This window comes from Panthera onca, chromosome A1, assembly GCF_046562875.1.
Source record: "Panthera onca isolate mPanOnc1 chromosome A1, mPanOnc1 haplotype 2, whole genome shotgun sequence".
Classification (NCBI taxonomy): Eukaryota; Metazoa; Chordata; class Mammalia; order Carnivora; family Felidae; genus Panthera; species Panthera onca.
In genome coordinates this window covers 157,045,459-157,073,091 of record NC_138339.1, presented here as the reverse complement: position 1 = coordinate 157,073,091, position 27,633 = coordinate 157,045,459, and the positions used below count along the sequence as shown (strand labels likewise).

The window sequence follows — 27,633 nt, the reverse complement described above, 5'->3', positions numbered from 1 at the left end:
AAAGTGTCTAAGAATCTGTGGAACCAATATCCTCAGACAACCAGTTCCTAACCAGTTGTCCTGAGTTGCTACTGTAGAGTTTCCTGCATTTGTATCTATTTGCTTACCTGAAATATCAGAGCAGTTTATAATACTGATTACTTATGATAGTTTTCTGTTAATAAAATAAGGATTTATACAAAGCAATATTGGACTTTCTAAACAGTTAGATGCTATGTTACTTGGCACAGTTAGTAATGATTGTGTAAAGATTTTAGCCAGTCCCTGGAGGGACTTCTCCTCTTTTTTTATGAAACTATGGAAATATCTGAATTTGTTCCTAGCGTTTACGTTTTTGGTTTTCTCTCTCACATTCATGTAAGATACTGTCTTCCTAGCGGGTAAGTGGAGCTCCTTGGAAAGTCTATATTGCTAATTTTGTGGACCGAGACATTTCCTTTCACACACAAATACTACCTATACGGTATATATATATATATATATATATAGAGAGAGAGAGAGAGAGAGCGAGAGAGAGAGAGAGAGAGAGTTTACTTACGTATTTTCATCAACCATATCAGGTCTACTTAAATTTTTTGCCCATTGTCAATAAAAGAGCAATAAATGCAGCAAGTTTGGTTTGTTTTTGTTTTTGTTTTGTTTTGTTCTGTCTCTGGTTTTTGTGTCTCGTTTCTTCTTTTCCTAGGCTGGGTTTTCATATGCGTGTACAGTTGGGGAGCAGAGGTGAGGGCTGCTTTGGGGTGGGGAACAGCTCAACATCTACGTGGCCGGTGGCGCCGTTTTCAAGGCTGATGGTGGCCGAGGCCCACCCCTTGGGTCCAAGTGGATGGAACCCAGGACACCAACGCTAAGTGAGATCGTGAACTTTGTTCCCTGCAACACAAGCCCCGTGGGCTCAGAGGGCTGCATCCAGGCCGTTGGGAGCAGAGGGGAGAGGTGGAAACAGAGGTGCCCTGGGTCTGGTCTGAGGCCAGCCGCCCCCAGGCATGGCTCTGTGTGGTGTGCAGGTGTTCCGGAGAAGTCTGGGACCCCGCCCAGGCTGTCTACACAATTGTGCTGATGCCGCTGGGCGGTGGGGTGGGGGGCTGCCCATGGTGGTGCGCTGAGTGGCCGTGGCCCGTGTGGCCCGGGTGGCCGGCGTGGGCCGAGGGCAGCGGTGGGTGGCTGTGCACGTGGGCCCCATAGGGTGGGTGCCCCCCGTGGGGGCCGTGGTGGTACTGGTGTGCATGCTGGATGTGCTGGGGGGGGTGGTAGTGGTGGTGGTGGTGGTAGGGGGGCGGGTTCTGCTGCACGTGGCAGTACTGGGTGTGGTGCCCGTGCTCCTGGGCCTGGGGCGGGCCCTCAGCAGGCCCCTGGTGGTGGCTGTCCCCAGAGTGCTGCACGTGGGGCAGGCCCGGTGGGTGGGGGGGTGGCTGGGGAGGGGCTGAGGGCAGGTGGGCCTGGCAAGGGGGCTTCTCTCTCTTACTCCCAATAAGGAGCCCAGGAGGGAGGATGAGTTAGGCATAGTCTGGTGTGGGCGAGATGGACACTCTCGTGTTGATGTAGCTCTCCGGTGCATGTGAGGACTGCTAATGATGGACCCCTAAAAAGGAAATTCATAGAAATCAAAATTAAAAGACCTTACAGCACTTATGTCAGAATGATTTTTTTTTTTTTTTTGATGTAAAAAGTTCACCCACTGACTGCTAAGCCTTAGTTAACTCTCTGGCTGCAGAGGGCGGGGCTGGGTGAGGCTGGGTCAGTGCCACCTCCGCTCATGCTTCTGGGGGCCACAGGGACCCAGGGTGGCCTTCCACTGAGAGGAGTGGGGATGGGGTAGGGGATGAGGGACGCTCCTGTCTGGTCAAAGCAGCAGCAGCAGCAGCAGCACAAGTGTGACTTCTGCTCTTGTCCTGATACGGAAGGCGGCCTGAGCTTTCGGATCAGAATGACCGGTCCGGGGGTGCCTGTGAGCGCCATGTGCTGCGTGGAGTAGGCTGGGCTGATGTGCATGAAGAAGAACCCCGTTCCTGCTGAAACTGTGCCATCTGCTCTGCCTGTGTGGGCCCCGAGCTTTCTGGGAAGCTGGTGGTAGGGACCAGGCGGGGCTCAGGGAAACTTGTCCTTGTTGGAGGGGTGGGGGGGCTACCTAGGCATTTCACTGCAGCTACCTACTGCAAACCAAACAAGGAAAAAGAAGGAAACAAAAAGGTCTGCAAGCTGAGGTTACCATGTGAACAGTAATATAGAAATGGTTGGCAGATGAATGAAATCTCATGAAATCCACACGGAATTTTTACTTCCTCTCATGGCTTTCCTCCCACGAGCTAGCTAAGCAATTCCATGATGTCCTGACTGCAGACACACAGCAATCGGAACTCCAGGAAGGAAGCGATGGGGATGGCGGAGCATGGAAGTCAAGAGATGGACGAAACCCATCCTCCCGCCCCCGACAGTGTGGGTGGAGGGTGCACAGATGCCTGGCGGGCGGTGCTTCCTGCCCAGGAGCAGTGTCGGCAGGCAGGGGCCCCGGGGTGGGGGTGGGGGAGTGCCAGGAAGCCTGGATGTTAACCATGCTTGGGGGGCCACAGGGGACGGGGTTAAGCGGGAACTAAAACACGGAATCCAGAACCACCCCCACCTCCCATGGGTCCAGCCCAAACAAGCGGTGAGAGGCACGGGCGATTCTAGGAGGGGGGAAGCTGGCATGCACTGGGGCTGAGGCAGGCATGGGGGACGGGGCGTGTCTGCGCCTCTGTGCAGTAGGGGGAAGGAAGAGCAAAACGGAAAAAAGAACGAAAAAAAAAAAAAAGACAACAGATATAAACCAAGGATCAGGGAGGCAACACACGACAGCCAGCTGGACGTAGGCGCTTCCTACTTACTTCCACATTGCTCTCTAGCGATCCCGCACTGCTGCGATGCCCTCGCTTCCCTGCCCAGAACATGCAATACCAGAGGTTAGACAGGGACACGAGGCCTGGCCGCCGCCTGCCTGGCCCTGCGTCACCATTGCCGCAGGCCGGGGGGAGGGTCAGAGGACTGGCTCCGTAGGGAAGCCCGTGGGAGGGCAGTAATGAGTTTCAAAAGACAAAAAAAGGAGGGGGACTTCAAAGAAAAAAATTCATTTTCAACCAGCCCCAACTTGATACCCCTTCTCCTGGACTGGCAGTCTGTTGGTGGGGGGGTGGGGGGTTGGGGGGGATGCCTCCAAGTGGGCTGGGGCGCGTGCACAGCGGGGGCCAGATGCCCTGTGCTCCAGCCACCTGCCAACAGGGGATGGGACAGGGGCAGCTTCTCCAATGGCTCAAAACAAACAAGATGTGGTCCTGTGCGGCCCTGACTGCTTGGATTTCATATACATATGTATATGCATATTCACACATACATCTACATCTCCCCCCTTGCAGGCAGGGTGGGGTTGATGGTTAGGAGGAAACTAAACTTGGTGTCCTGTCTTTTCCTTCTGGGGAGCTCAAATGTGCTGGTGCCTCTGGAGCCAACTGTTTGGTTTGTGCAGTGCCCTGGCCAGGGGCAGGAGGCAGGGTCAGGGTCTGCTGGGAGAGCCCAGAGTCCTGCTTCCCTTCTGCGGGTACCGCCCTTCCGGATGCCACAAGTGCTCCCTCAGCTGTGAGCGCTGCCTGCCGATGGCTTTCTACTACACCCCGGCACATGGCATATAGTAGGCGCTCAATATATGTTGGCTGTGTTACAGGAAGGCTGTGTCTTCTTGGTTCTGGAGGCCTAAGGCTCAGCCTGGCCTCCAGGGTCCTTTTGGAGGCCCTCTCCATGGATTCCTGCAGGACACTGAGGCTGGCAAGAATGGTGGGTGCCCAAGCTTTGGGGTCCCATCTCTGTCCAGCCCTCAGGAAAGCAGATAGGAAGAGGGGACAGAGAAGGGGCTGCCCACTTGATGTTCTGGAGGCTTCCACCTGTGCAGCCCTGGCCACGAGCCGAAGACATTTGTTCTTGGTCAAGCCCCGCAGCAATGCAGTACAGGTGTGTCTTTGTGCCAAGGAGGAGGAGGAGGTGGAGGCTGAGGCTCATGGACCGACTGTCCAATTCCACAGTGAGCGAGCAGGACTCACACCCAGGTCTGCCTGTCCATCTCTGGGGCTGGGAAGCTTGGCCATGCTGCCTTCTGAGCAGAATGCAGGCTGAGTGAGCCCAGGAGCCTGAAAGATGGAAAGGCTGCCACGTGCCTCTCTGTGGCCAAGAAGCTGGCCCTGTGCGGGCTAGAGAGTGGGTCTGTGGGTCCTTCAGGCCTCACCGTGGCGTCTGAGTGTACTGGGACGGAGCCTTGATCTTGGGCATACAACAGTGGACTCGGGGGACATTCGGAACCTTTGCTTGGCCTGCCAACACCCAAACCTGAGTCCCAGCTGGGAACTTTGCTTGACTCTGGCATGTGTGAGAGGGCTTCAGAGCTCGCTCAGGACAGGGCCACACAGAAGATTAGGGCAAGAGTGTTTTCCACCAGTTGCTGAGGACCAGGGAGAACCACGTAGGACCTGGCCCTTATTCCCAGCTGGAAGAAAGATGAGGGTCGTCACATATCCTCATCTTTCAGCTCATATGAGAAGAGAGGCTGGCCATCTTCCTTTCCTGCTTTTTGTCCCAACACAGTGGTCCAGGGACATAGAGCAGAACGAGGCTCTTTGGCTGAAGAGGTAACCCCACCTGGCACTCCTTTGATTCTCTAGCACAGTTTCTGCATCTGTGAAATGGGTACGCGCCTTCCTCTGAGTAGGGTAGATGTGAGCATCAGATACTCGGGATCTTGTGGCACCATGCAGAAATGCTGAAGTCAGATCTCTGCTGTCTCTGCGGTTTTAAAATCAGCTCTCTGGCCCCTCGAAGCCTAGAGGGCTCCCCTAACTGAAAACCAGGGACACAGTAAGGCCAGCCCACCCCACCAGTGCCCAGCAATGTCTTCTGACTGATGTGCTTCTCTCAAGGGGACTTAGGCCAGGCCTGGAGCTAGGTTTGGGGGCTCTGTGTGGTATCTGACCTGAAGTACAACAAAACCCTCCTCCTCCTGCCCCCAAGTGGGCCAAGACTTAGGACAGCTTTAACTTGGATGTCTTTGAGTGATGCTAAGTTTCTCAGAATCCATCTTTTCAACTTCCCAAATAAGCATGAGATGTGAGGTATCCCTACCTCACTGCTGTCTGCAGTCCAGTCCCAGAGCCCCTAGTCATGGGCACACCCCACAGACACCTGCTCGCTATAGACCTGTGTCCGGGTGTGTGCACACAGGTGCACATCATGTGCTAATGGCGGTGAAGCATGCTGGGAAAGTGGCTCTCGCCCATGCACCCACACTATCCCTCACCTGCACTCTATCTCCTGCTACGCTCCCGCTCTCTTGGCGGGGGGGGGGGGGTCCTGCAACAGCCACAGGTGAGTCCTGCCCCGCCCAGTGCCTCTCCCAGAACCTGATCAGGCCCTGCCAGGCCAACCGTGGCCAGGATCAGTAACCACGTCTGGAAGGAGTTCCCAGCATGGCTCTTCACAGCCTTCTCCGGCTTCTTGGTATCAGCACAGAATGCAGCAAGGGCTCTCAACCCAGGGTCCTACCCTGTGGTCCTTAATAATGCTGGAGGCTGAGCAGGTGCTGCTTTGGACACTGGCCACCAGGAGCCACCAAATCTCCCCTGAGAGGGCTTCCTGGGTTCCCAGGGGCAGAACGTGGCAGGTCTCTGGCTAGGCCCCGGAGCAATGACAGGTGCAGGCAGGTCCCATGGCCTCTGGGAGACATCCTCTCTCTGGAGACTGATGTTGGGCACCTTGGCTGGGAGGGGCAGGAGGACTCTGGGGGCTTGGGTATAGTGTCCATCATGACTTGACTGATCTGGGCCAGGGGTTAAGGCTGCAGTCACACCTGTGTCCCCGGTCCACGCAGGCCCTTGATGGCAGGCCGACAGGGCTCTGGTGCCACTGAAATGAGCATGGATCCCAGACGAAGGAAGACCGTGTGGAGAGAATTGGTGGTGGGGGGTTGGGGGATCCACGTCTGAGGTGTGTCGTCACCCGGAATGACGTGTGATTGCAGGTCCAGGGCAGATGCCCCCAGAGCAGTGACGTGCCAACAACTGAGCGCTAGCTTTCCCGAAGGGAGATAGTATCCCTGAGGCCTTGCCTCTTCTCCAGCAGCCCTCTTAGTGAGGGCCATGGTGGGGAGAGTGACGTTGCCTCCGGAGAGCTTCACTCCGACCCAGTCCGGGGCACGTCTTCGGGTGCTGAGCCCAGCATCTTCCTGGATGGCTGCCGGCATTGGCCGGTCTACCTCTGGAGACTGCACGTGGAGGGTTCCCAGTCTGGGGCCTTGGCAGCTGCCAGGACTCAAACACACCCTCCAGGCTTCCTGGGGACAGGGGGCTGCCTTCCCGGGGGATTCTTCACATGGTCTCCTGGGAAGACTCAATCCCTAGAGTTTTTCTTAGTTCAGAATGTCCAAACGACAACGGCAATGGCGACGACAGAAGGAAAGCAGCTGAACCTCAGCGCTCTCTCCCTCACACAGGCCTGGGTGTGCAGCTCTATCTGACCCCCAGGAGCTGGAGTCCTAGGTGTGGCTGGCTACGCTGGGAGCCTCGGTTTCAACAGAGCCACTGTTACCTGAGGGACTGGACGGGACCCATCCGCCCTCCAGGTGCTGCATCAGGGAACAGAGAGGCCAGGCCTAACGCCACTGCACAAACCCAAACAGAGGTCCCGGCTACCAGCCTGCAGAGGCCCAGAGCTGTCTAATTACATTTAGCTGGGTTTAACAAGCCATAGGGAAAACCAGTGGTTCTCAACCCGTGGCACTTTGCCAACTAGGGGTGATTTTTGCCCCCCAGAGGACCCCTGGACGTTTCTGGAGACATTATTGTCTGTTATGACTGGGGGGGGATACTCTTGGCATCTCGTAAGTAGAGGCCCAGGATGCTGGTAAACATCCTGCAGTGCACAGGACAGCACCCTCCAACAGCACGGAATTATCTGGCACAAAACGTCAATGGTGCTGGGGTTGAGAAACCCTGGGTAAACCCTCATTCTGGCAATGGATTTCTGATTTTTACTATGAAAAAAAAAAATGACAGGACAAAATAAGGACAAAAAAATTCCAACTCAAAAAAAGAAAAAAAAAGAAAAAAAATTTCTGGGAAATGAGTAAGCTGGAGGGAGGCAGTGCGGCCGGTGGGGCAGGTGTGGGATGGAGTCATGAGCAGGCTCTTTTAGTAGCGGGGCCCAGGGCTGGCCACGAGGTAATGTCCGAGGCAGGGTGGGGCGGGTGAGGCCCCGAGAAGAGGAGGGGGCTGTCGGGCCCCTGGAGAGGAGGCGGCTCATGTTGGCCCGAGAGGGTCTTTTCCGACAACCCAGGGCCTGCAATCAGGCTCCTAGAGCCAGGACACCCGGAGCTGTGTGCCCTCTGTGGGACAACGTCCTGTAACCTCTGCTCCATTGTAGCAGGAGCCTCCTCCCAGAAGAAGCTGCTTGTTGAGACGTGACTGGGGGGCTTCAGGGGCTGTCCCTCCACAGCTTCTCTGATGGCACTGCAGGCAAAGCAGGCTAAACAACACTCACGGGCGGCTGGCCCAGGGGACCCGGCTGGGAGAGCTGCCCCCAAAAGCTCCCTGACGCTCTAGACACACCTCCTCCCCTGGGAAATCTGGGAGGCTCTAGGGGTGCTGCTTGCTTAGGGGTTAAGAGGCTGGCAGCAAATAAACACACACAGAAACAAAGAAACAGTAACAAAAACCACGGTTGTGCCAGGGCTCCCCCCCCTCCCCCCACCGCCCCGGCATCCAGGGGGCAGCTGTGGCCACTGCCTCTGGGCCGGATGGGGGCCCGGGTTTCCCAAGAAGGGAGACCTCCGTGAGGGAAATGAGACCAGGGACAGTGGGAGAGGGGGTTCTCCAAACACAGTTTCGAGGGCTTCACTCCATTTCATTCATCAGCATAAAACACAGGGACGCGGCAGCACAGAGGACAAGGGACACATCCATCAGTGGGGCCTGGCTCACTCTGTGTGAGAGCAGTTTCCGGAAAATAAATAAAAGAATAAATAAAACCCCTAGAAGAAGAAAGGGAGAATAGGGGTAACCTCCTGGCTGTTCTGCCTTGACAGCCGGATCCTGTTTCCTCTGGCCTTTTTGGGACACCCTCTCTGTGTGGTCAGATGCTACTAAGGTCTGGGGACAGTCACGGGAAACCCAACGGCACTCCGTCCGAGCCCTGCCGCCACCAGCCGCCACTGCGGTCCTTTCCCGGCATGCAACGCGTGCCCCAGTTGCCCGGTCTGAGTCCTGCGTGTGCTGGGCTAGGAAGGGGGTCCTGGCCCGCTCTTACCCGCTTCGGAGAGGTCCCGCAAGGAGCTGCTGAGGGCGCTGCGCTTGAGGCCCTCTCCACTGGCGTAGCTGTCATCCAGGCAGGCTCGGCTCAGCGTCCTGTTGCCGGACTCCTTTTTGAGGCTGGAGCACTGGGACATGCTGGGCCGCACGATGCCTTTCTGCTTCTAGAGCTCCACTGAAACAGGGGGCGAGGGACCAATGAGAAAACAAAGCCTTGAGGGGGAGGCCCTGGGCCCTCTGTGTAGGCTTGGCATCGCGCCCAGCTGCCATCTGTTTGGCCTGAGGAAAAGTCAGGGCCCACGGCTGTCTTGGGAAAGAAAGAGAAGGTGTGAACGCTGCCTTTGACAAAAGGGAGCCAGGAGGAAACTCTGAAAGGGAGGCTGGAGAGGCACGGGCCTTGGGGTCTGCAGGAAAGACCGACACTTTGCAGGCTTGAGGGCTGGCAAGGAGACTGGCTGGCCTGGGTCTGCGGATGAGCAAGGGGTAACCCGACCTTGCCGTGGGTGGGGCCCAAAGGTGGGGGTAGTTGTGTGTCTCCAGGGAGTGAGGCTTGGAGCCAGGAGAGAAAAGATGATAATCAGGTCCGATGAAACCCACAGGATGGGCTTGGTGGTGACTTCCCTGACATGGAAGACGAAAGAAGAATAAGCACACCAAGGTGCAACGAGATCAGCTCCGGATCTCCGGGAAATCTTGTCTCGTGGGGCGACGGGGGAACCAGGCTCTCTCAGGGCATGCCATGTGGTCCCACAGGCAGGATGGGCCTGGGCCGCGGAAGCCCTCACTCTCACGCGGAGGCCTCTGCTGCCCTCCCCACGCCACCTCCTCTGGCCCGGGTATGGGGGCTTCCCTGTCACAGGGCTGTGGGAAGGCCAGGTGAGACCAGGGCACCTCACTTTTGTGGGCCCCCAGAGTCCCTGGCACCAGATGGGAGCCAACGGCCGCGTCCAGCAAGTCCCATGAGATGCCGGGGCTGCTGGCTCTTCCTCTCCATGGGGCCTGGGACTTACACTCTATCCTGTGCTTCTCCATCTCCTGCACTTCCACGATGGACTCCCGCAGGTCGTCGGTGAACTTCTTCTGGTCTTGAGGATTGGGAGCGTTAAAGTTTATTAACACTTTGATGTCTGCTCCGGGGACAGCAGATGTGAGCCGGATGCCATTGGGGTAGTCTACAAAGGAGAAGGGGAGGAGAAGAACCCACGGATCCCTGGGTGCTCTCTGCACTCTTTCTGCTGGTCAAGAAAATGCTAAGTCTAAGGGTCCAGGCTCTCAGCAGACACGTCTAACCAGGGAGGAAAGGCATCCACAGGGCAGACCAGAGAGACTGCCAGGAAATCCCCATCTCCTGACTTGGGTCTGTGTTGTTCTATGCAGAAGTCTGGGGCAGATTTGGCCAATCTGAACAGAGGTCAGGGCCCCCATCCTTCCTCAACCTGAAGGTCGTGGAGCCTAGACCCTTCAAGTCAAGGTCCTTGGTCATTGCCTGAAGCTCGAGAATGGCCAGGGGTGGAGTCCGGGAGTCACAGTCAGTGTCCTGTGCTGGGGGGGAGTCTTATCTGGTCTCCCTGGGCAATTCTGAGTGCACACTGAGCTCTGTTCTCTCACAAATGGCCTCCAGACCCTCAGTTCCCTTGGGTGCTTCATGGGTGCCCCATACCCAATGCACTCTATGCTGAGTGCTTGGTCTTTCTGGCCTGTGACCTGCCTGGTGCCACCTCCAAGCTCACAGAGTCTCTGTGGCTTTGGTCCCCTGGTAGTGCCTCTCTCCTCAGCGGGAATCAAGCATCAGCTACTGGATGTTTGGAGGTTCTTGGTCCAAACACCAATCCCACTTTTGCTCAGACCTAAGTCAAGGCTGGGAACTCAAATGCCTAGTGTGTTCCCATAAATGTAGGAAGTAAACCACATGAGACTGAGCAACAGAGTGAGTGGGGGGCGGGGGGAGGGGCATGCAGCCCATGACAGCCACATGACGTGGGAATGTGGGCCTAGCAAAAACCTTCTCGGTTTTCAAGAAAACTCAAAAATATCTAAAATTTTTGTTATTTTATTTTTTAATTAAATTTTTTTTAATGTTTATTTTTGAGAGAGAGAGAGAGAGAGAGAGAGAGAGGCAGAGTGTGAGGGGGGAGGGGGCAAAGAGAGAGAGAGGGAGACAGAATCCAAAGCAGGTTCCAGGCTCTGAGCCATCACCACAGAGCCCGATGCAGGGCTCAAACTCACGAACTGTGAGATTATGACCAGAGATGAAGTTGGACGCTTAACAGACTGAGCCACCCAGGTGCCCCCGATTTTAGTAACTTTAGATATTAAGTATCAGGTCAACAAATTTTTTAAAATGTGTAAACCAAACACATAACTGGGCTGCGACTGACCCACAGCTACCACTTTGAGATCCCTGCTACGAAGGCATGTCCCACAGAAATGTCAGTGTTGACTCTTGGGCTTATGCCAGGACCTTGGGTTCAGGGCTGAGGGCTGAGCCCTGGGAATGTAAAAACGAGGAGGGCACAGCCTCTGCCTGCAGATTCAGTCTGGTCGGGCCCAATGCTGGGAGCATCGCAACCACCGCCACCCCTTCGGAGAGAGGGCCTTCTGGTCAGGACGATGTGGGTGGCACCATGCTCCCTGAGGCCACCTTCCACCCTGGTAGAAACCAAGGCAAGGCAGGGATGGCCCTGGCACAGGTCCCTGGTTCTTTTTCAACCTGCAGATTGAAAGCGGATCAGACGGTAGCTTGGCAACCTGTCTGAGAGGATGAGGGCTTCCCTGCTGCTGGAGATATCATGACACTCGACTGGAACGGTCCTCCCCTGGGGCCAGCACAAAATGGGCAGGGCAACAGGACCTCCCCCTCACTGCCCATCTCAGGAGGCCTGGCTCAGCCTACAGCTCAGGGACCTCCAACAGGGACGGGACAAAGAGGGAGAAAGGTAAAGGGAAGGGCTTGGGTATCAGAGAAAGACCAGGTCAACAGAAAAAAGTCAGTGGGGGTGTCAGCTCCTCCCCCAAGTCCTCAGGCCCCATGGCCCACTCATACCCAGAGAAGACTCCAATAACACCTAAGAATAAATCCTGCTCTAAGCACTTCGTGTATGGACTCACCTAAGTCCCTGAGGTAGGTGCTATCACCCCACTTTACAGACAAAGGGAATGCGGCCCGGGGACCGCTAGGTCCTGATGCATTTGCACCCAGGCTCTCCGCTCAGGACCGGGCTCCTGTCCTACAGCCCCCCAGGCCTTGCCTGCACCTGTTTGTTTGCCTGTGTTTGCACATCACCTGTGCCATTTACTTAGTGTCTTCTGGGCAACATTTTATTGGCATAAATCCACTCCACCCTGAATTAAAAAAACCTTAACCACACGGTAAGAAGACGTAGGAGCAAAAGCAAAGGCGATCACCACCATGTACAATGTTATCAAATTCTCCCCAGGTACTGTGGCTCGTCAGACCCCTGGCCTGCAACCTTCTCTCTGCTGGTGAAGCAGGAATACGGAACACACGTGGGAGAGCTGGGGGAGATCCCCAGGGGGAGATCCTTGGGGGCACAGCACTTCATGACTACAAGGTGGGAGTTGTGACACCGTTTCCACCACGTGGCACAAGGCCACGTGTGGACGAGTGCTCCAGCAAGCACACTCGCGGCCGGGCCGTGGCAGGCCCCCAGCACGGACTTACACTGGTTCTCGAAGAGCAGAACCTGCATGCCGTACAGGGAGAAGGACTGTCGGAAGCTGTACATCACCGAATTCTTCTTTTTCTGGAAGATCTTGGTCGCCTGGGGGCAGCCAGAGACAGAGGCTGAGTCGTATCGCCTGCACCGCTCAGGGGCAACTCTGGGCGCTCGGGATTCTGACCGAGACTAACGTCAAAACCCTCTTGGCAGTGCAGAGGTCGGGAGGCCTCTGGGGCAGGGCAGGCCTGTGTGTCTAGGCACATCCTGACATGGATGCTGGCTTCCGCTCCCTTGAATCCCAGATGTCGTCCTGGCTGGCGACCCTCAGCAGAGAGGTGGCAGGCGCCACACTGCACATGACCCCGAAGGCGCCAGGCTGGGCTTGGACACCCAGGACCCCACCTGAGCTCTGTGACTGCCTGAGAGATTTTGGAGGAGGAAACGGAGGCTCAGGAATTTGAAGTCACTTGCTTGAGGTCAGGGACTCTTGACAAAGACTTGAAACCCACAGGTCCAGATTCCAACCTCAGCAGTCAGAGAGAAGTGGCTGGTCCTCAGGCAGGTAGGGCCTCTAGCAAGGACAGGGACAAGGGCCTCTAGCAAGAAAGCCCAGGGCATGCAGGAGAGACAAAGAACCAAGGGACAGTTTCCCCCCGTTGTCTCCAGGGGCATCTTTATCCCCGGTGGCCAGCATCCAAGCCACCTTTTTTTTGGCAAGAGCTCCACAGTTTCCCTTTGGGGAACCCCCTCTCTGCCACCCGGCACTCCTGGGGGTGATCAGTGACCCGGGTTTAGCCAATGAGACAGCACTGCACCTGCCTGGCCCCTGTGAGCGGCTCAGGCATGGGCACGGGAACCAGTGAGACCTCTGCCCGGACTCTTCCCAAGAAAATCCCCCTGGTGGCCGGGGATGCAGGGAGGGGGCAGGATTAAGCCTGCAACTGCCAAGACTGACTTTCCCTTTGTGGACAGAGCTCCTGAGAAGGGAGCCCACGCAGCTGAGAGACAGAGAGCCTAATAAAGGAGTCCCGCTGACGCTGTGTAAGCTTCTAGAAATAGTTGGGGCTGAAGCCCCACACCCCCCTCCGGGCTTTAAATAAGCTGACGAAGTCCCGTTTTCGTCGGCTGCCCTGTGAGTTAGATTCTGCCTCTTGTAACCCGAGACCGTGGGGCTGACTCCATCCCCTTCACCTCCACCCCACGCACGTGGGTGCCTTTCCCCAAGCGCAGGCACACAAGGCCAGATGGGAGACCGGAGCTGCAGTTCAAGGCTGCCCCAAGCCACGGGTCCCAGCCATGACACGCTCTGGGGAACCACATACCACCAGGAGGTCATTAAACAGGAAGATTTCTCGCTGGTGCAGCCCGAGCTTCTGGGGCTTGTTTGGGTCTGGAACCTCGAAGAGCCGGCAGTAGCAGACCAGCCGCCGGTGGGGCAGAGAGAGCACCTGTATGGGGAGGAAGCGCTGCGTCAGCCCCCAGCCCCTCCGGTGCAGTCCCTGTGCGCTGGGAACCCAGCCTGTGGGCCTGGCCTTCGAAAACGCCTTCTCCCACCAACCGCACACAGCAGACGTGCCTGGACTCCTTGCAACTTTCCCTGCTCTTCCTCAGGAGCTCTCCTGAAGGGCCATGGAAAGTGTCCCTGCCTCTCGCGACACCTCCTTTCCTTTCCTTCAGGCAGGTCCCAGATGTCTTAGAGCATCACGTGTACACGGGAGCCCCCACAGTGAGGAATTCGTGATTTCTCAGTCCCCACAAAGTGCCCATCACACACATAAGCCTGTTAGTCCCGCAAAGATTTCTCCAGAGTGTCTACTTGAGATGAGGACACTGAGGCACAGAGAGGTTGAGCAACTTGCCTCAGCCACACAACTGGGAAGGTGCAGAGCCCAGAGAGGATTCCAGGCCCCTCCTAAAGAACCCCAACGCTTCTGATGGTTCCCTGCCCCAACTCCTGGGCCGGCAGCCACACCACCACGTGGGGCCTGGCCTGGGCCTCCACGCGGAGCACGCCTGCCATGGGTTCACGTGAGCCCCCACTCTGCTGAAGCCCGAGCCACTCTCAAGGCCAGGTACTACCTGTATGGTATCTAAGGGCTGCAGTGACAAGTCACTGGGGAGGCCCAGTGGTGGCTCTGAGAGCACCCAGGCTCACGCAGGAGACAGCAGGTTAGTAAAGGGATGTGTTGGCAGGGAGGGTTCACTCTGCAATGGGTGCCCTGGTGGTGGGAGGCCCGAGCTCAGCGCATCAGGAAGATGGGAGGAAGGGCTTGGCCCAGGCTGGTGTGCTCAGGGAGGGGCATCGTTTGGAATAAAAGCGTGAAGGGGAGAGGGTGGTGGGAGGCGGGGCCGGAGAGGTGGGTGAGGGCTGGCCACGGCAGCGTCTAGTGGTTTGTCTCTAGGCCAAGGTGGGAAGAGGGGGGAGCAGACCGGTTTGTGACACTGACTCTTGCAATGCAGGCTGCCCGGTGAAGGGTAAAGACGGACACATAAGGAAAGTGCCACGTGACTGCAAGGCTAGCCTTGCTGCTCCTGGGGTGAGCAGGCAGGCAGACCTGCTCAAGGTGGTGACAGTGGAGTGTGGGCGGCAGAGGGCGGGTTGGGTGAGCAGGCCTGCAATGGCCCATCAGCCTCATCTGTTTTGGGCACAGTGCCTCGGGTGGGAGGCAAGCCTTGGCCTCTGCGCTTAAACGGGCCTGGTGAGAGGGAGGGACACCATCTGCCCTGGCCTGACGGTACACAACCCTCCCCAGGTGGCTGCAGCCTGGGCCTGCAGAGGTTCGAGGCTGGGAGAATTATGAAAATCAAATTTCTTATCACTCTGGAAAGGAACTCAAGTAGCCAGAATTGTGGATCTGGGAACCAGGGGATGCAGGGAGGTGAACACAGAACATGGTGGACCTCCCTGCCCCCACCCCAACCCCAACCCGGGGCGGGATATCAGCCAGGATGTAAAAGCAGAGGGATACTCACACAGCCAAGCCTGTGATGCAGGGATCCAATCTATGTGGGAAACATTAAACAAACAAGAAAAGATATTAATGATCCAAAGCATGCACCTGGGACCCGAGAGAGCTAATGGGATGACATCCGAGTAGGTAAGCACCCCTCCAGAGGCACGTTCCCATAGCCTTTGTCCAGACATGCCACACACAGCTCAGGAGACCTCCTCGCTGCCAGAACTTGGAAAGGCCGATAAGGGCATTCCCAGGCCACCAAGGGACCACTGCGCAACTTGGGCTGGTTTCTTAAGAGCCTCAGGCTCTCTTTAAATATAACCCAGGGCCAATGGTTATTATTCCCCAATATCAGGCAGGAGCCACCCTAAAGCTAAAGGAACCGCCCCCCCCCCCCAACTATGCCCCGAAGAAGCCAGGTTCCAAATGGCATCAGGGCCCCTGTCCAAAGCTAATGCCAGTGGGGCAGGCCTGGGGTCGCATCAGGGAGGGGTGGGTGGGAGTGAGGGAGCCAGGGATGCAGGGCCACCACATACCGGCTTTTTCCCCACGATGAGCTTTTCCACCTTCTGCACCTGGGACACGTGGTCCTCGTTGGTTTTCAGTTCCCGCTTGCGAATGCGCTCCTAGATCCCAATTAGCATCTCCCGGGGAATGTCCTCACCATCGTCCACACCTGGGCAGGAGACAGTAGCCAGGCCTCAGGGCGGGCCAGGGTCTGGGTGGCTTTGGCACCGCTCAGCTTCAGGGCCCCAGGCTCACCCCTGATTTACCAAGTTTCTAAACCCAATCAGAATATCAATCCCTTTCATCAATCCTCAGCAGAACCAAAGACCTTCCAGACCCACAGCCACTGAACACCTTCAGTCAATTATGAAATGCCCTAGGATCCTTCCACCAGGACAAGACCAGCATAGCCACCCAGATCAGCACGCAGAGGGCTGTGCCAGCTTCCAGCCATGCTCCAAGGGCTTTATATAAACATCAGCTTGCTAATCCTGACCACGGCCCCGCTGGGTGGGTGTGACCGTCTCCATTCCGCAGCTGGGAAAGCAAGGCTCAGGGAAGGGCCCGGGGTTGGGGGTGGCTGTGAAGCTGGTGTTTGTGGCTTCAGGCTCCCACAGGCATGGGCCTAAGTTCTTGCTTTGCCCCTCACGAGCCGTGGGACCGAGTTTCTGCGCTGGGGGTCCTCTGTGAAGTGGGCCATCAAGCGCACGGGTGACTTCACGGAGGTCTCGTGAAGAAGACAGAGCAGCGGCGGTGCGTTCCCAGAAAGTGAGAACTCCGTGCACCTGAGCAGCGCCACCAGCTGTTGTCCCACGTCACGTGCGCAGAAGCTGGGGTCTGGCCTTGAAGCCAGGTTGTTCTGATGACAGGCATGCGCCCTTTCCACTATACCCTGAAAAGCTGCTGTGAGGAAAACTCGGCCCCACTCAAGAGGGAAACGCAACCCCACGCCAGTCCTCGGACCACAGACTGGCAGAGGTCCAGAGGTTTGGTAAACTGCGCAGTTGGCGAGGCTGTGGGAAGGGGCCTCCCAGCCACTGCTGGTGGGAGGGTCACAAATATACACTCAAAGCCCCTCTGGGCCACTGGTTGCATCCGGGGGAAATTTATCCCATGGGCCATGATGCACAGACCAGGGCACTCATGGCAGCATGGTTTCCAAAGAGCAGAAGACTGGGATTCACCCATTTACCCATTAATAGGGGACTGGTTAAGCCATCCCTGCACAGGTGCAATGGAATACCACACAGCTGCCAGGAAAATGAGGATGACCACAGGGAACCTACACGGAACTGTAAGGGGGAGGGTGTGGCCTTGGGCACACAGGTAGGGGTGGGAGGGGCTCTGCTACTGACCGTTCATACTTTTTTTTTTAATTTTACAGACAGAGTGTGAGAGTGGGGAGAGTGGCAGAGGGAAGAGGGGGGGACAGAGAGAGAGGGAGAGAATCCTAAGCAGAGCCCAACACAGGGCTCAATCCCATGACCCTGGGATGATGACCTGAGCTGAAATCAAGAGTTGGACGCTCAACTGACTGAGCCACCCAGGCACCCCACACATTTTTTAAAACCAGACTATTTTTTAGAACTGTGTTTTAGAGCAATTAAGTTCACAGCAAAATTCAGGGGAAAGCCCAGAGATTTCCCCGTAACACCGGCCCCCACCCACTACCAACTTCCCACACCAGAGTCATATATTTATTAGAACCAGTGAACCCACACTGACACACTATTATCACCCAAAATCCATAATTTACATTGGGATTCACTCTTGGTGTTGTGTGTTCGATAATAAACGTTTACCGACACGTCTCCACCACCACGGAGTCAGGTGGAATAGTGTCACTGCCCGAAAACTCCCCCGTGCTCTACCTCCTCCGCCCCTCCTCCCTCCAACCCCTGGTGACAACTGATCTCTTATGTCTCCATAGTTTTGCCTTTTCCAGAAGGTCATATGGCTGGCCTCCTATGGTATGCAACCATTTAAGACTGGCTTTCTTCACTTGGTGGTATGCATTTTTAAGGTTCCTCCCTGTTTTCTCATGGCTTCTTTTCTTTTTAGTGCTGAATAATATTCCATTGTCTGCATGGACTACCGTTTATGTATCCGTTCCCCCACCGAACGACATCTCTCGACTGCTGCCAAGTTTTGGCAACTATGAATAAAACTGCTATAAACATCCTGTGCAGGATTTTGTGTGGATGTACGGGGTTTTCAATTCCTTTGGGTAAATACCAAAGAATGTGATTGCTAGCTTGTCTTACTCTGTGTTTTTTTTTTTTTTTTTTGAAACTATGTGAGGATAATAGCCATTAAAAAGAAATCAATCTAGAAAACTTAAAAACAAACATCAATAAAAGAAAATCATTGCTCATCTGGCTGCCATGCTGGTGAGCGATTCCTCCCCCGCTTACCCTCCAACCCCCCAAAGGCACTCCTGCTGAGGGTCTCCCCGGGGGAACCAGAGTGAGGAATTCCAGAGAAAATGCGCCCAGTGTGTGCAGGGGGGGAAGGTCTCCTCTACAAACACCAAGCTGGACGTCTGCCTGGTGCGGAGCACCAGCCAGGCTGTGGGAGACCAGAGTCCTGCCCCCGTGGACGTGACCTTGGGCAGATCCCTTCCCTCTGCCTTGGCTACCCTTCTGAACACAAGGAAGACTGAACAGAACACTCCTGAGTTCCTGGCTTGAAAAGATGGGATTTGGAGGGAACGGTTCAGGCTTGGGAGACAGCCGACAGCTCGATCTCCTGAGAAGTGGGATGATAACTCCCCCAGACTGCTGGGATGGTCGGGTGCAAGGCCGGATACAAACGACAAAGCCACTGATGTGAGGGTGGCCGACTGGCAATCTGACTGAGCAACCCTTCCCTCCCCGAGCCTTCTCTCCTCTGGGCTAATCATTTCAGGCTGCTTCTGTTGTTCCCCATACAGGGGAGTCCCAATTATGTGGGTGAGGTCTAAAGGCAGGAAAAAAAAAAAAAAACCAGAGTCAAATCGCAAAGACCTTTAAACTGCAGCGCATGGGGTCACCAACAGCATGCAGCACACAGCCTGCTCTCTGGGCAGCGAGGGAGCACAGGCCTACATGCTAAGGGCACGGGGGACCCTGTGAAGACCAGAATCAGGCTCAGCCCTGTGAGGAGAGACAGCCCCTGTCCCATCAAAGCATCTGCTGGTTTCTCTCGCACGCTCTGGTGCTGAATTGCCATTAAGAAAATTCCCAGATTCCTTAGCTTCCTGGGAACTGTAGCTAAGACCTGAATTCCCTGGGGTCCACAGCACCCCTGAGATCTAGCAGAGGGCCACACACCATGAGTGCTCTGGGCAGGGGATGGCCATCTGGTTGGTCTGAACCAAGCCCTGCCCCTTGGCTTCCCTGACTGATCAGGTCCTGGAGCCCAGCTGGGAAAAGCGGGCAGCTTGGCACTCTTCTGGATGGGCACCCCATTAGCTGGCCTGTTGCAGGGTACCCACCACCAGGGGGCGCACCAGGACAGTTCAAACCCCGGTGCGGGGGGGGGGTGGGGGGGGGTGGGGGGTGGGGGGGGGGGTGGGAGGGGAGGGCCTTCCTGCCCCAGGAAAGGGGACGACAGAGCGGTGGTTTTATAGGAAATTTAAATGGCGCAACAAAGATCAAAAACTTAAAGTTTTGTCATCAGTTCAGAAGACTTAAAGAACTGGATAGGAAAAAAAAATAGCTCAACAAGCTGACAAAGTTGGACCTGATTCAGACCAACTTTTTTCCTTTTTTAAAAAAAATATGGCACCCTAAGGGGATCTCAGCCTGCTGCAGCTTGGTGTTTCCCAAGGAAAGGGACATAGTCCCTCCTCCTCCTTGCAGGGACTCCAGGTAAACGAGGACATGCTGTCAGCTAACATGGTGCCACTTGGGAGACAGCCGTCTCCTTTTCAATTCCTTTCCTCTGCAACAACACCAGGAAGGCCTTCCTTCCTGCTGCCCACTGTTAGCACCTGTCTAACATGGGCCACTCGCCCCGGCCTGGTGTTTTCGTCCACCAAATTCATTTTTACAATGGCTGCCCACGTGTGGCAAATGATACAGTCTTCCTGTTTACAGTGTGCTTATATAAGTTTCCTCTTAAAAATACACACAAGGGGTGCCTGGGTGGCTCAGTGGGTTAAGTGTCCGACTTCCGCTCAGGTCACGATCTCACGGTCCGTGAGTTCGAGCCCGGCGTCGGGCTCTGTGCTAACAGCTCAGAGCCTGGAGCCTGTTTCAGATTCTGTGTCTCCCTCTCTCTCTGACCCTCCCCCATTCATGCTCTGTCTCTCCCTGTCTCAAAAATAAATAAAAAACGTTAAAAAATTAAAAAAAAATACACACAAAAGGCAAGTCAGGGGATGCCTGGGTGGCTCAGTCAGTCATGTCCGACTTCGGCTCAGGTCATGATCTCACGTTTCGTGGGTTCGAGCCCCATGTCCGGCTCTGTGCTGACAGCTCGGGAGCCTGGAGCCTGCTTTAGATTCTCTGTGTGTGTGTGTGTGTGTCTCTCTCTCTCTCTCTCTCTCTCTGTCCCTCCCCCGCTCCCACTCTGTCTCTCTCTCAAAAATAAAATAAACATTAAAAAAAAGTCAAGTCAGTTTCATAAGGAACACGGAGTGTAGGAGAGGGCACAGCAGGGATGGTGGCACAGACACTCTGCCCGGCCCCTCCACTGCCTGGCTTCCCCCCTCCTGCCCTTTTCCCGACTGTGCTCCCTCACATCACCCCATCGGCCTCTGTGGACCATGTCTGGCCTGGCCCTCCCAAGCTGGGCTGAGCTTGCCCACCTGTCAAATCCCTGTGCATCTTTGCGAAACAAGCTAAAACCATCACAGCACAAGACCCGGGTATGGGTCACTCCGTCCATGCTCCCAGTGTGTGTCATGGAGCGTGACAGGAGTCTGCCCTCTTCAGGATGACTTGTGCCGTGTCTGTGGAGCCGGTACTCGCCCAAGGCCCCTGTGTGCGATGGCTGGGTGCGCTGGAGCCCAGCTCCCTTGCGCTGCCCTGAGCCCAGCGCACTCACGTCCTGGCCCCACGCCCAGCCGGGTGTGTGTGCAGAGTGTGGGACGGTTGTATGCCACAGTCCGGGTCCCGGGGCCGCTCACCTCGCAGATTCTTGACGAAGTCCTCCAGCTTCATCTTCCACTCAGGTTTGATGTTGGGGCTGTACATGTCTGTGTTGAGCAGGATGATGGCAAAGGCCAGGATGAAAATGGTGTCTGGGTTCCGGATCTGCCGAACCACCCCAGGGTTGCAGATGCAGTACCGCTGGCTGGGGGCTGGGAGAGGGAGCAGGGTCAGGACCACTTCAGTCAGGGCAGGGAGTGGGTCTAGCCCTCACGCATGGCAGCCACCCTCACTTGGGCCCTGGCGCCTAATGGCTGAGGCCGGGTGCTGCCTTACAAGCCTCAGTTTCTGCATCTGGTAAACGGGGGTAAATAACACCTGCCAGGCAGAGTGCCGCTCTCTCCACTCTCTCCTTCTCACACTGGTTACATCTCCTACCTGTATTTAGGCTGGCAATGCCTTCTTAGGACGAGGACTGCATGCCCCAGTCTCCCTCGGGATTGGATGCAGCCCAGAAGGTGATTAAGTTCTGGCCAATGGGATAAGAGCAGATGGGATGTGGGCATCTTCGAGGCTGTACCTTAAAAGGCAGAGCCCACTCCTCTCCCCTGTGGTGGTGGGTGTTGGCCCTGCTCCCTGGGACCCTGAGATGAAGGGAGCCCGGCTTGGGCCTCCTTCATGCCAGCTCAGAGGGAGATGCACTTCCATCTTGTTTCAGCCACGGCTGCTGGAGCATCTTTGTTACAGCAGCTGAAGCAACAGCCTCACTAATGTATTCTGCTTATTGTTCTCATTGCCTCAAATGTGCGCCCCTGCCCCAAACTCCAAGAGGCCCCCATCCACTGGGGACTTCAGGGGGAGCTGGGTGAGGGGGGCAGATCAGAGAAGAGGAACCATGGGGTGCCAGGACTAAGGCAGTGGCTATCACAGCTCAGATGACGTGGGCTTCAATCCTGCCTTTTCCATTAGTGCCGCCACCTCCAAGAAGCCCTCCTGGAAGGAAGTGCCTGAACAACCCCCCGCTCAGGGCCCCAGAGTTGTCCTCCTATTGTGTCCTCATTCCCCACCTTGGCCCCACCAGTGGTACTGAGCCTGGAAGGCTGGGTCAGTGGCTGACTCGTGTGTCCCATACCCAGCAAGGGCATAGAGAATCCCACCCAATCACTGTGCACACAGTCCCGGGATGAATGACTGTAGGGTCGTAGCTGCTCTTGACTGTGGGCTCTGTCATGCTAGGCATGGGCTAAGCGTGCCCACACGTCCAAAGGGGTTCAGTCCTTCCACTCTGGCCATGACCAGTAACCTTCCTCTTGCCCACACCCACCCACGCCTTGCCTCGCCCCCGACCTGAACGCCTCGATGAGCCACTCCACCTTCTGAGCCTCCCCTTGGGCCCGGATGTGTGCCTGGAACTTCGGAGAGCTTCGTCCAGCTCCATGGGGGAGAAATCCATCTCGTCTACCACGCAGCTGGAAAGAGACACCAAGGCCACGTCAGCACCTGCTGCCCGCAGGGCCTCTGCCGGCCTTCCTGCTGGGGGCAGAGCGCAAAGGGAGTCAGTGCAGGGGCAGGTGCTGAGCTGCCTGGAGCCGGGACGGCCGGCCGCCTCTTGCACAGGAGGGTCCTCCGCCCGGCTTCCTCCAATCAGCAAACACTTCAGATTATGTAGCCCAAAGACCCCCATGCTTCTGGGATGTCTACAGACCCCACTGAAACTATGGGAAGACATTAGTGCTTATATCTAGGTGTGTAATTTTTTCTTTTTTCTAAAAATTGTTTGAGAGAGACAGAGACAGTGTGAGTGGGGGAGGGGCAGAGAGCAACGGAGAGAGAGAATTGCAAGCAGGCTCCCTGCTGCCAGTGCAGAGCCCGACGTGGGGCTTGAACTCACACAACTGCAAGATCATGACCCGAGATGAAATCAAGGGTCAGACGCCACCCGGGCACCTCGTACGTGTGTGATTTTCTACAGAGGAGCCAGACAGAGCCTATGGCTGCTCCTGATAAAGGCCGCCGGGGCACAAACAATCGGCTCTCGGGGCGCGTGGTCCACAGGGCACAAAGCGAGACGTTACTGCTCCGGTCTGCTCGGGCTGTCCGCGAGGGATGCCAGGAGCACGCATCCATCTTCTCCAGGAGGAAGCGGAGGCCCAGGGTGCTAACTCGCCGGGCAGTGACTCTGCCCTGAGCCGGTCCTCCCACGTGGAGGGTTTGGGGCGAGGTGCCTGGGTTTTGCCGGGGATTTTCGAGAGGCATCTTGGAGAACCTCTGCCATCCTCATCTGCCAATCCGCCGAGTGGAGGCGGAGCTGATAGAAGGCGCTGGTAACCGGGTTTTGGTTCATTCCACTCATCCCAGCACTGCCCCCCAGCACAGCATGCTCCGTTTCCTGAACAGAGAAGGTGGGGTCTGCACCAGGGACCCACTCAGCAGGCTCTGGTGTCCAGTGTATCCATTTGCAACAAAGCCATGGCCACCTCGGGTGTGGCTGCAGAGGCCTCGGCCATGGGGGGCCTAGTCCTCGCTTCCAGGGCTGCCCTCCCTCTGTTGGGTGCCATGGGCTTGGGCATAAACTGTGCTGCCCCCAACTTCTCTGAGTGCTCACAGCTCTGGGGGCAGCATCCTTGGAGGCTGGGGCAGAGCAGGTGGGGGAGGGGGATGGGGCCACACGGAGTAATTTTGCTGACTAGCATCTGAGCTGGACACCTGGTGTGGGGGGTGGGGGGTGGGGGGTGGGGTTAGGATTGCTACTTCCTCAGGCTGCTGCTATTTTCTGATGGGGAAGAACAATGCCTGGATTTCCTACCACCGGCAGCCAGCTTGGGGTGTGTGGGGGGGAACGCAGGAACGGGGGCAGGGGATGGGGGGCTGGCCCAAGACAGCCTTAGGCCCAATTCTCTAAGGACCTCATCTGCTTTCCCCTGGATTGCTTCCTGTGGCTGGGTTAAAGGGAGAGAGGGGCACTAGCCACACTAACAATGCAGTAGGCTTTTCCTGATGGGGGAACACAAATGCCAAGCAGGGAGAAAGCAGCCCAGGTGGGCATGCCCGGTGCCAGGCACAGCCAGCTGCCACCAAAGGCCTGGCTCACTGCATCCTGTGTGCCTGCGCATCTACCTGTGTGTACAAGCGGGTGTCCGTGTGCCCAAATGAGGACAAACGTGTGTACGTGAGTCCGTGTGTGTGTGGGGGGAGCACCGAGGCCAGCCCCTCCCTGAGCCAAAAAAGAGGCCCCAGGCAGATGCCCGCCTCCTCCCAGGGAAGTGTAGAGATGGCGGGAACACGCATGGCCAGGCTCTTCCTTATTGCAGAGGCGTCTTGCCCCAGCAGGCCTGAGCCCGCCCCCCCTTGCTTTGTTCTTTCATCCCGTGGGGCAGAGCTGGACGGATGCAGGGCACTGCCCTTGTTACTAACAGTCCGCTCTTTACCCTGCTCTGATTTCTGCTCCTGGCCTACATCTCTGTGCAGCTGCCTGGTCAGGAAAATCCTCAATGGGCTGCAGGTGCTCCCCCAGGCCCTGAGCCACTCTGTGCCATGCTATTCTGCAGCTTTGGCTCCTCCTCTGAGAGAGGGAGTTAGCGAGACCCGGCATCCCCCGACCCCTGCGTGTGAGGGGAAGACACAGGGCTTGTGCACAGTAACTGCACTACAACAGACCCAAGGGTCCAAGCGCAGGGTGCCTGTCTACTCAGGGCAGTCTCAAGGAGGAATGGAGAGATTTGAGGTCCGAGCTTTTCAAACTGTCGGCAGTTTCCAGGGAGCTGGAAACCCAGCTTTCTGCAGAGTTCCAAGTAGCTGGGAGGGCTCTGGCCGTCAGCCATGGTTGGACTCTCACCCTGAGATCTCCCAGCCAGGAGAGGCAGGAAAGAGGCAGGGGAGGGAGGCACCGGGGGTCTCTCTGGGCTCCCCACCCCTCGCCTTGAGGGTGTGTTGGGACAGCTGGCAGCCAGGCTGGGGAAGGGAGCCCAGACCTCCAACCCCCCAGCCCTGCAGTGGCTCGGCTCTGCTGGTGAGGGATGGAGGTGCTGAGGGTGTGTGCCAGGGGGCCGGTGGGGTCCATGTGTGACATATGGTGCCCGAGGGTGCAAGCACGCACGTATGCGGCAGGGTGTGATGTATGAACCTGCGGGGGGCATCCGTTTGTGTCTCAGAGCAATAAAGAGATAAGGGGAGGATTGGATGTATGCTCCAGCAAGCAGGCGAATCTGACGCTGCGTGCGCCGCAGGTCCCTGCCCCCGCCCCCCCAGCCGGGGAACTCACTCCAGCACGTCTCGGTTGAACTGTTTCTGTCGGTTGCCCAGGAACTCGCCGATCATCTGCCTGCTGAGGCCCTTCTGCTGCAGCAGGAAGTGGGCCACCCCCACTGGCGTGTCAGGCACAAAGCCACGTTCGATGAGGTACTGGACGCCTTTCTCAGGCTTCCTGGGGATGGGACGAGAGAAAGGCTTAGCCCTGGCTGTCCCGGCCCCTCCTGGCTTGCCTCTCTCCTCCCTGGGTACCCTAAGTGCCCTATCCTGTTCCGCCCGGAGCCTGCAATATGGGGGAACCCGGGAGTGCCCAGACTGTGCACCGGGCGCGGGCTGGGACTGGGCCACTGGCAGGAGTGTGGGCACGGGTGCTGGAGCAGGGACCCTCCCCACCCCCCTACCACTCTGCACTGCCCTGTACTTCACAGCCAGGCAGACTGGAACCCCCTGCCCAGCATATGCTGGCCTGCCCTCCACCCACCGAGAGTAAACAGTCTCTAATAGGCGCTGAGCACTTACTCTGAGCACCAATGTCCAAGCACCTACACATATTAACTTACTTCTCACACTCCCCCTGCCGGTTGGTACTCTTGTAACCTGGGCTGTTTAGGAGCCTGACAGCCCCGTCACCTCACCAGGGGCCTCAACCACCCTTGTAAGGACTTCCTGAGTTTGAACAGAGTCAGGTGCCTGGAATGATCTGTGCGGTAAGCACCGTGGAAGGTTCTCGTGACTAGCTCCAACTTATGGGAGAGGAAGCAAAGGTGCAGCATTGACCCCTCCTGGGCAAAGGGAGTTTCCGGGAAGGGCTGGGCTGGCCCTGCAGGGCTGAGTGTGTCCACCTGCACTGGGAGCCATGGGGCCCTGGTGGGCTGTGGTGGAGGGAGCCCCCTCAGGGGCTGGGCAGGAGGCCCAGGACAGGCTTGGCTGACCTCACAGGGTAGTGTGACGGAGCCACATGTGTGACCCTAGGAAAGCAGGTGTCCTCTGACAACCCCCGAGCCTCAGACGGGCCCGAGGAGCTGTGGAACCGCTGTGGTGTACCTGCCACCGTGCAGGGGTGAGGTCAGCAGGGCTACCCTCTGACTGGGAGCCGCCCCCTCCCTTGCTCCAGCAGGTAGAGATCCATGTACTGCTGTCCCCCAGGAGCCTGGAAGGTGAGAGCCAGTGTCCACCTGTCCCCGTAAACCATGCAGCTCCTGGCTGACAGCAGCGTCCAGCAGGTACTGTATTTCCACCTGCCAGCGAAAGCAAACTTCCTGCTGCAAGGTGACCTTGCTATTTTTACCCCAGGATGACCACACACCCTAACATCACCTTCAGGAGTTTTGGCAGGGAGCAGCTGCTGGCCAGCTGGGCCCAGCACAGAAGTGGTGACAGAGTAGCATTGCTCCCCCACCCCTGGTGGGACCCCACCTCCACCCCCTGCCACATACCCCATTCCTCCCCATGACTCTGGTGTATCCAGCCTAGAACTGCTCCCGTCCCAGGCCTCCCCAGCCACTCAGCTGCTCATGCTGTGGTCAGGGCAGGCCATGCTCCCTCACAGCCCTGCTCCACGCCAGCCCCTACAGGACCCCAGCCCTGTGGCAAGGGGTCACCGCGGCAAGCCCACAGATGGGCTTTCTTTAGCTCATGCGATATTAGCGGAAAGAATTCTAGTTAGTCGCCAGCATTTAGAAATTGGGAGAGGTCAACACAGAATCCAGATTTCTGGCTTCTCTTGAAAAATCAGGCCGTCTGGCACTCTTGGGCCTGTGCTCCCGTGTGGCAATGACTGGAGATCTGGGCTGGACCTCCTCGCTCAGGCACCCTGCATCAGCCACCCATCCCGGAGCCTGCCTGGTCCCTCCCCTGAGTCCCCAATATGGGGCCCAGATCCAGGCCCAGCCTGCCAACATCACACAGCATATCAGACTTCCAAGATTTGAGGTCCTCTACCCGGGGAGGAGCAGAATGCAGAGGGAAAGTGGAATGCACTTTGGAAGGAGAGTCTTACAAGGGGCCAGGGGAATGCGGATTCTTCAAAGGTTAAGGACAGAGAGTCTACTTTTCACTAGGCCCAGCTCAGGATGATAGCAGTGAACAGGGCTGGTCATGAACGAATGCCTAGCACAAAGGCAGGCTCTAACCCTTGGTCTCAAGGACAAAGGGACAGAATGATGGCAGGAGGGTGTAGGGAAGGTCTCCTGTGGGTGAATCAGAGGACTTCTCTGAGCGGGTGACATTGGGCACCTAAGTTATTAAGGAGCTTCCTAGGTGGAGGCAATAGTGCATGCAAAGGCCCTGAGGCAGCCATGGGTTTTGCAGGATTGAGGACCAGGAAGCTGCTTGAGGGTGGCTGAGAGTGGGGGCGTGAGGGGAGGGGCAGAAGAGCAGCAGGGAGGGTGGGCCAGACCCCACAGCACTGTGGAGGCCACAGGGGGAATCTGGTTTTCTTCTGAGGGGGCCCTGAACCCAGAGTGGGCTTGATTTGTTGTTGGGTAAACCATGCATTAAATCCAAATGGATACGAGACTCAGGGCAGATGGAGCCTCAGGACAGAACTATGGTAGGGGGTGGGGAGTAAAGCCACAGCTCTGAAAGGCCCAGGACCACATATATGGGGCACATTTCAGACTCCGGGTTCCTCACACAGACATCAAGTAGGCACTGCCCATGGGCACCTACCAGCCCATGCTCCTTAGGGCAACAGGTGAGGTGTGGTGGTCACTGGTATCCTCGTGTCCCACTTTGGGCTCTGTGCCCAACCTTCAGCTTCTGCATCCTGATCGACTTCAGCCTTCTGTATGGACTGCTCTGCATAATGGCTCACTTAGGCCACTGGTTCAGGGGCAGAAGTGCTTGC

At 56.8% G+C, this 27,633-nt stretch overlaps 1 protein-coding gene across 1 annotated transcript; it reads right to left on the bottom strand.

The window, feature by feature from the left end:
* Nucleotides 1–231: 231 nt before the first annotated feature.
* On the bottom strand, nucleotides 232–25,977 carry LOC132674218 (IQ motif and SEC7 domain-containing protein 1-like). Its single transcript, XM_078435842.2, is given in 14 exon segments — nucleotides 232–1,471; nucleotides 1,474–1,582; nucleotides 2,865–2,914; nucleotides 8,317–8,493; nucleotides 9,329–9,490; nucleotides 12,001–12,100; nucleotides 13,321–13,446; nucleotides 14,972–15,001; nucleotides 15,492–15,631; nucleotides 20,576–20,742; nucleotides 21,885–21,954; nucleotides 21,957–22,006; nucleotides 24,799–24,960; nucleotides 25,865–25,977. Coding segments are annotated over 14 exon segments (1,884 nt in total). The 3' UTR covers nucleotides 232–1,043.
* Between the last annotated feature and the right edge of the window lie 1,656 nt (nucleotides 25,978–27,633).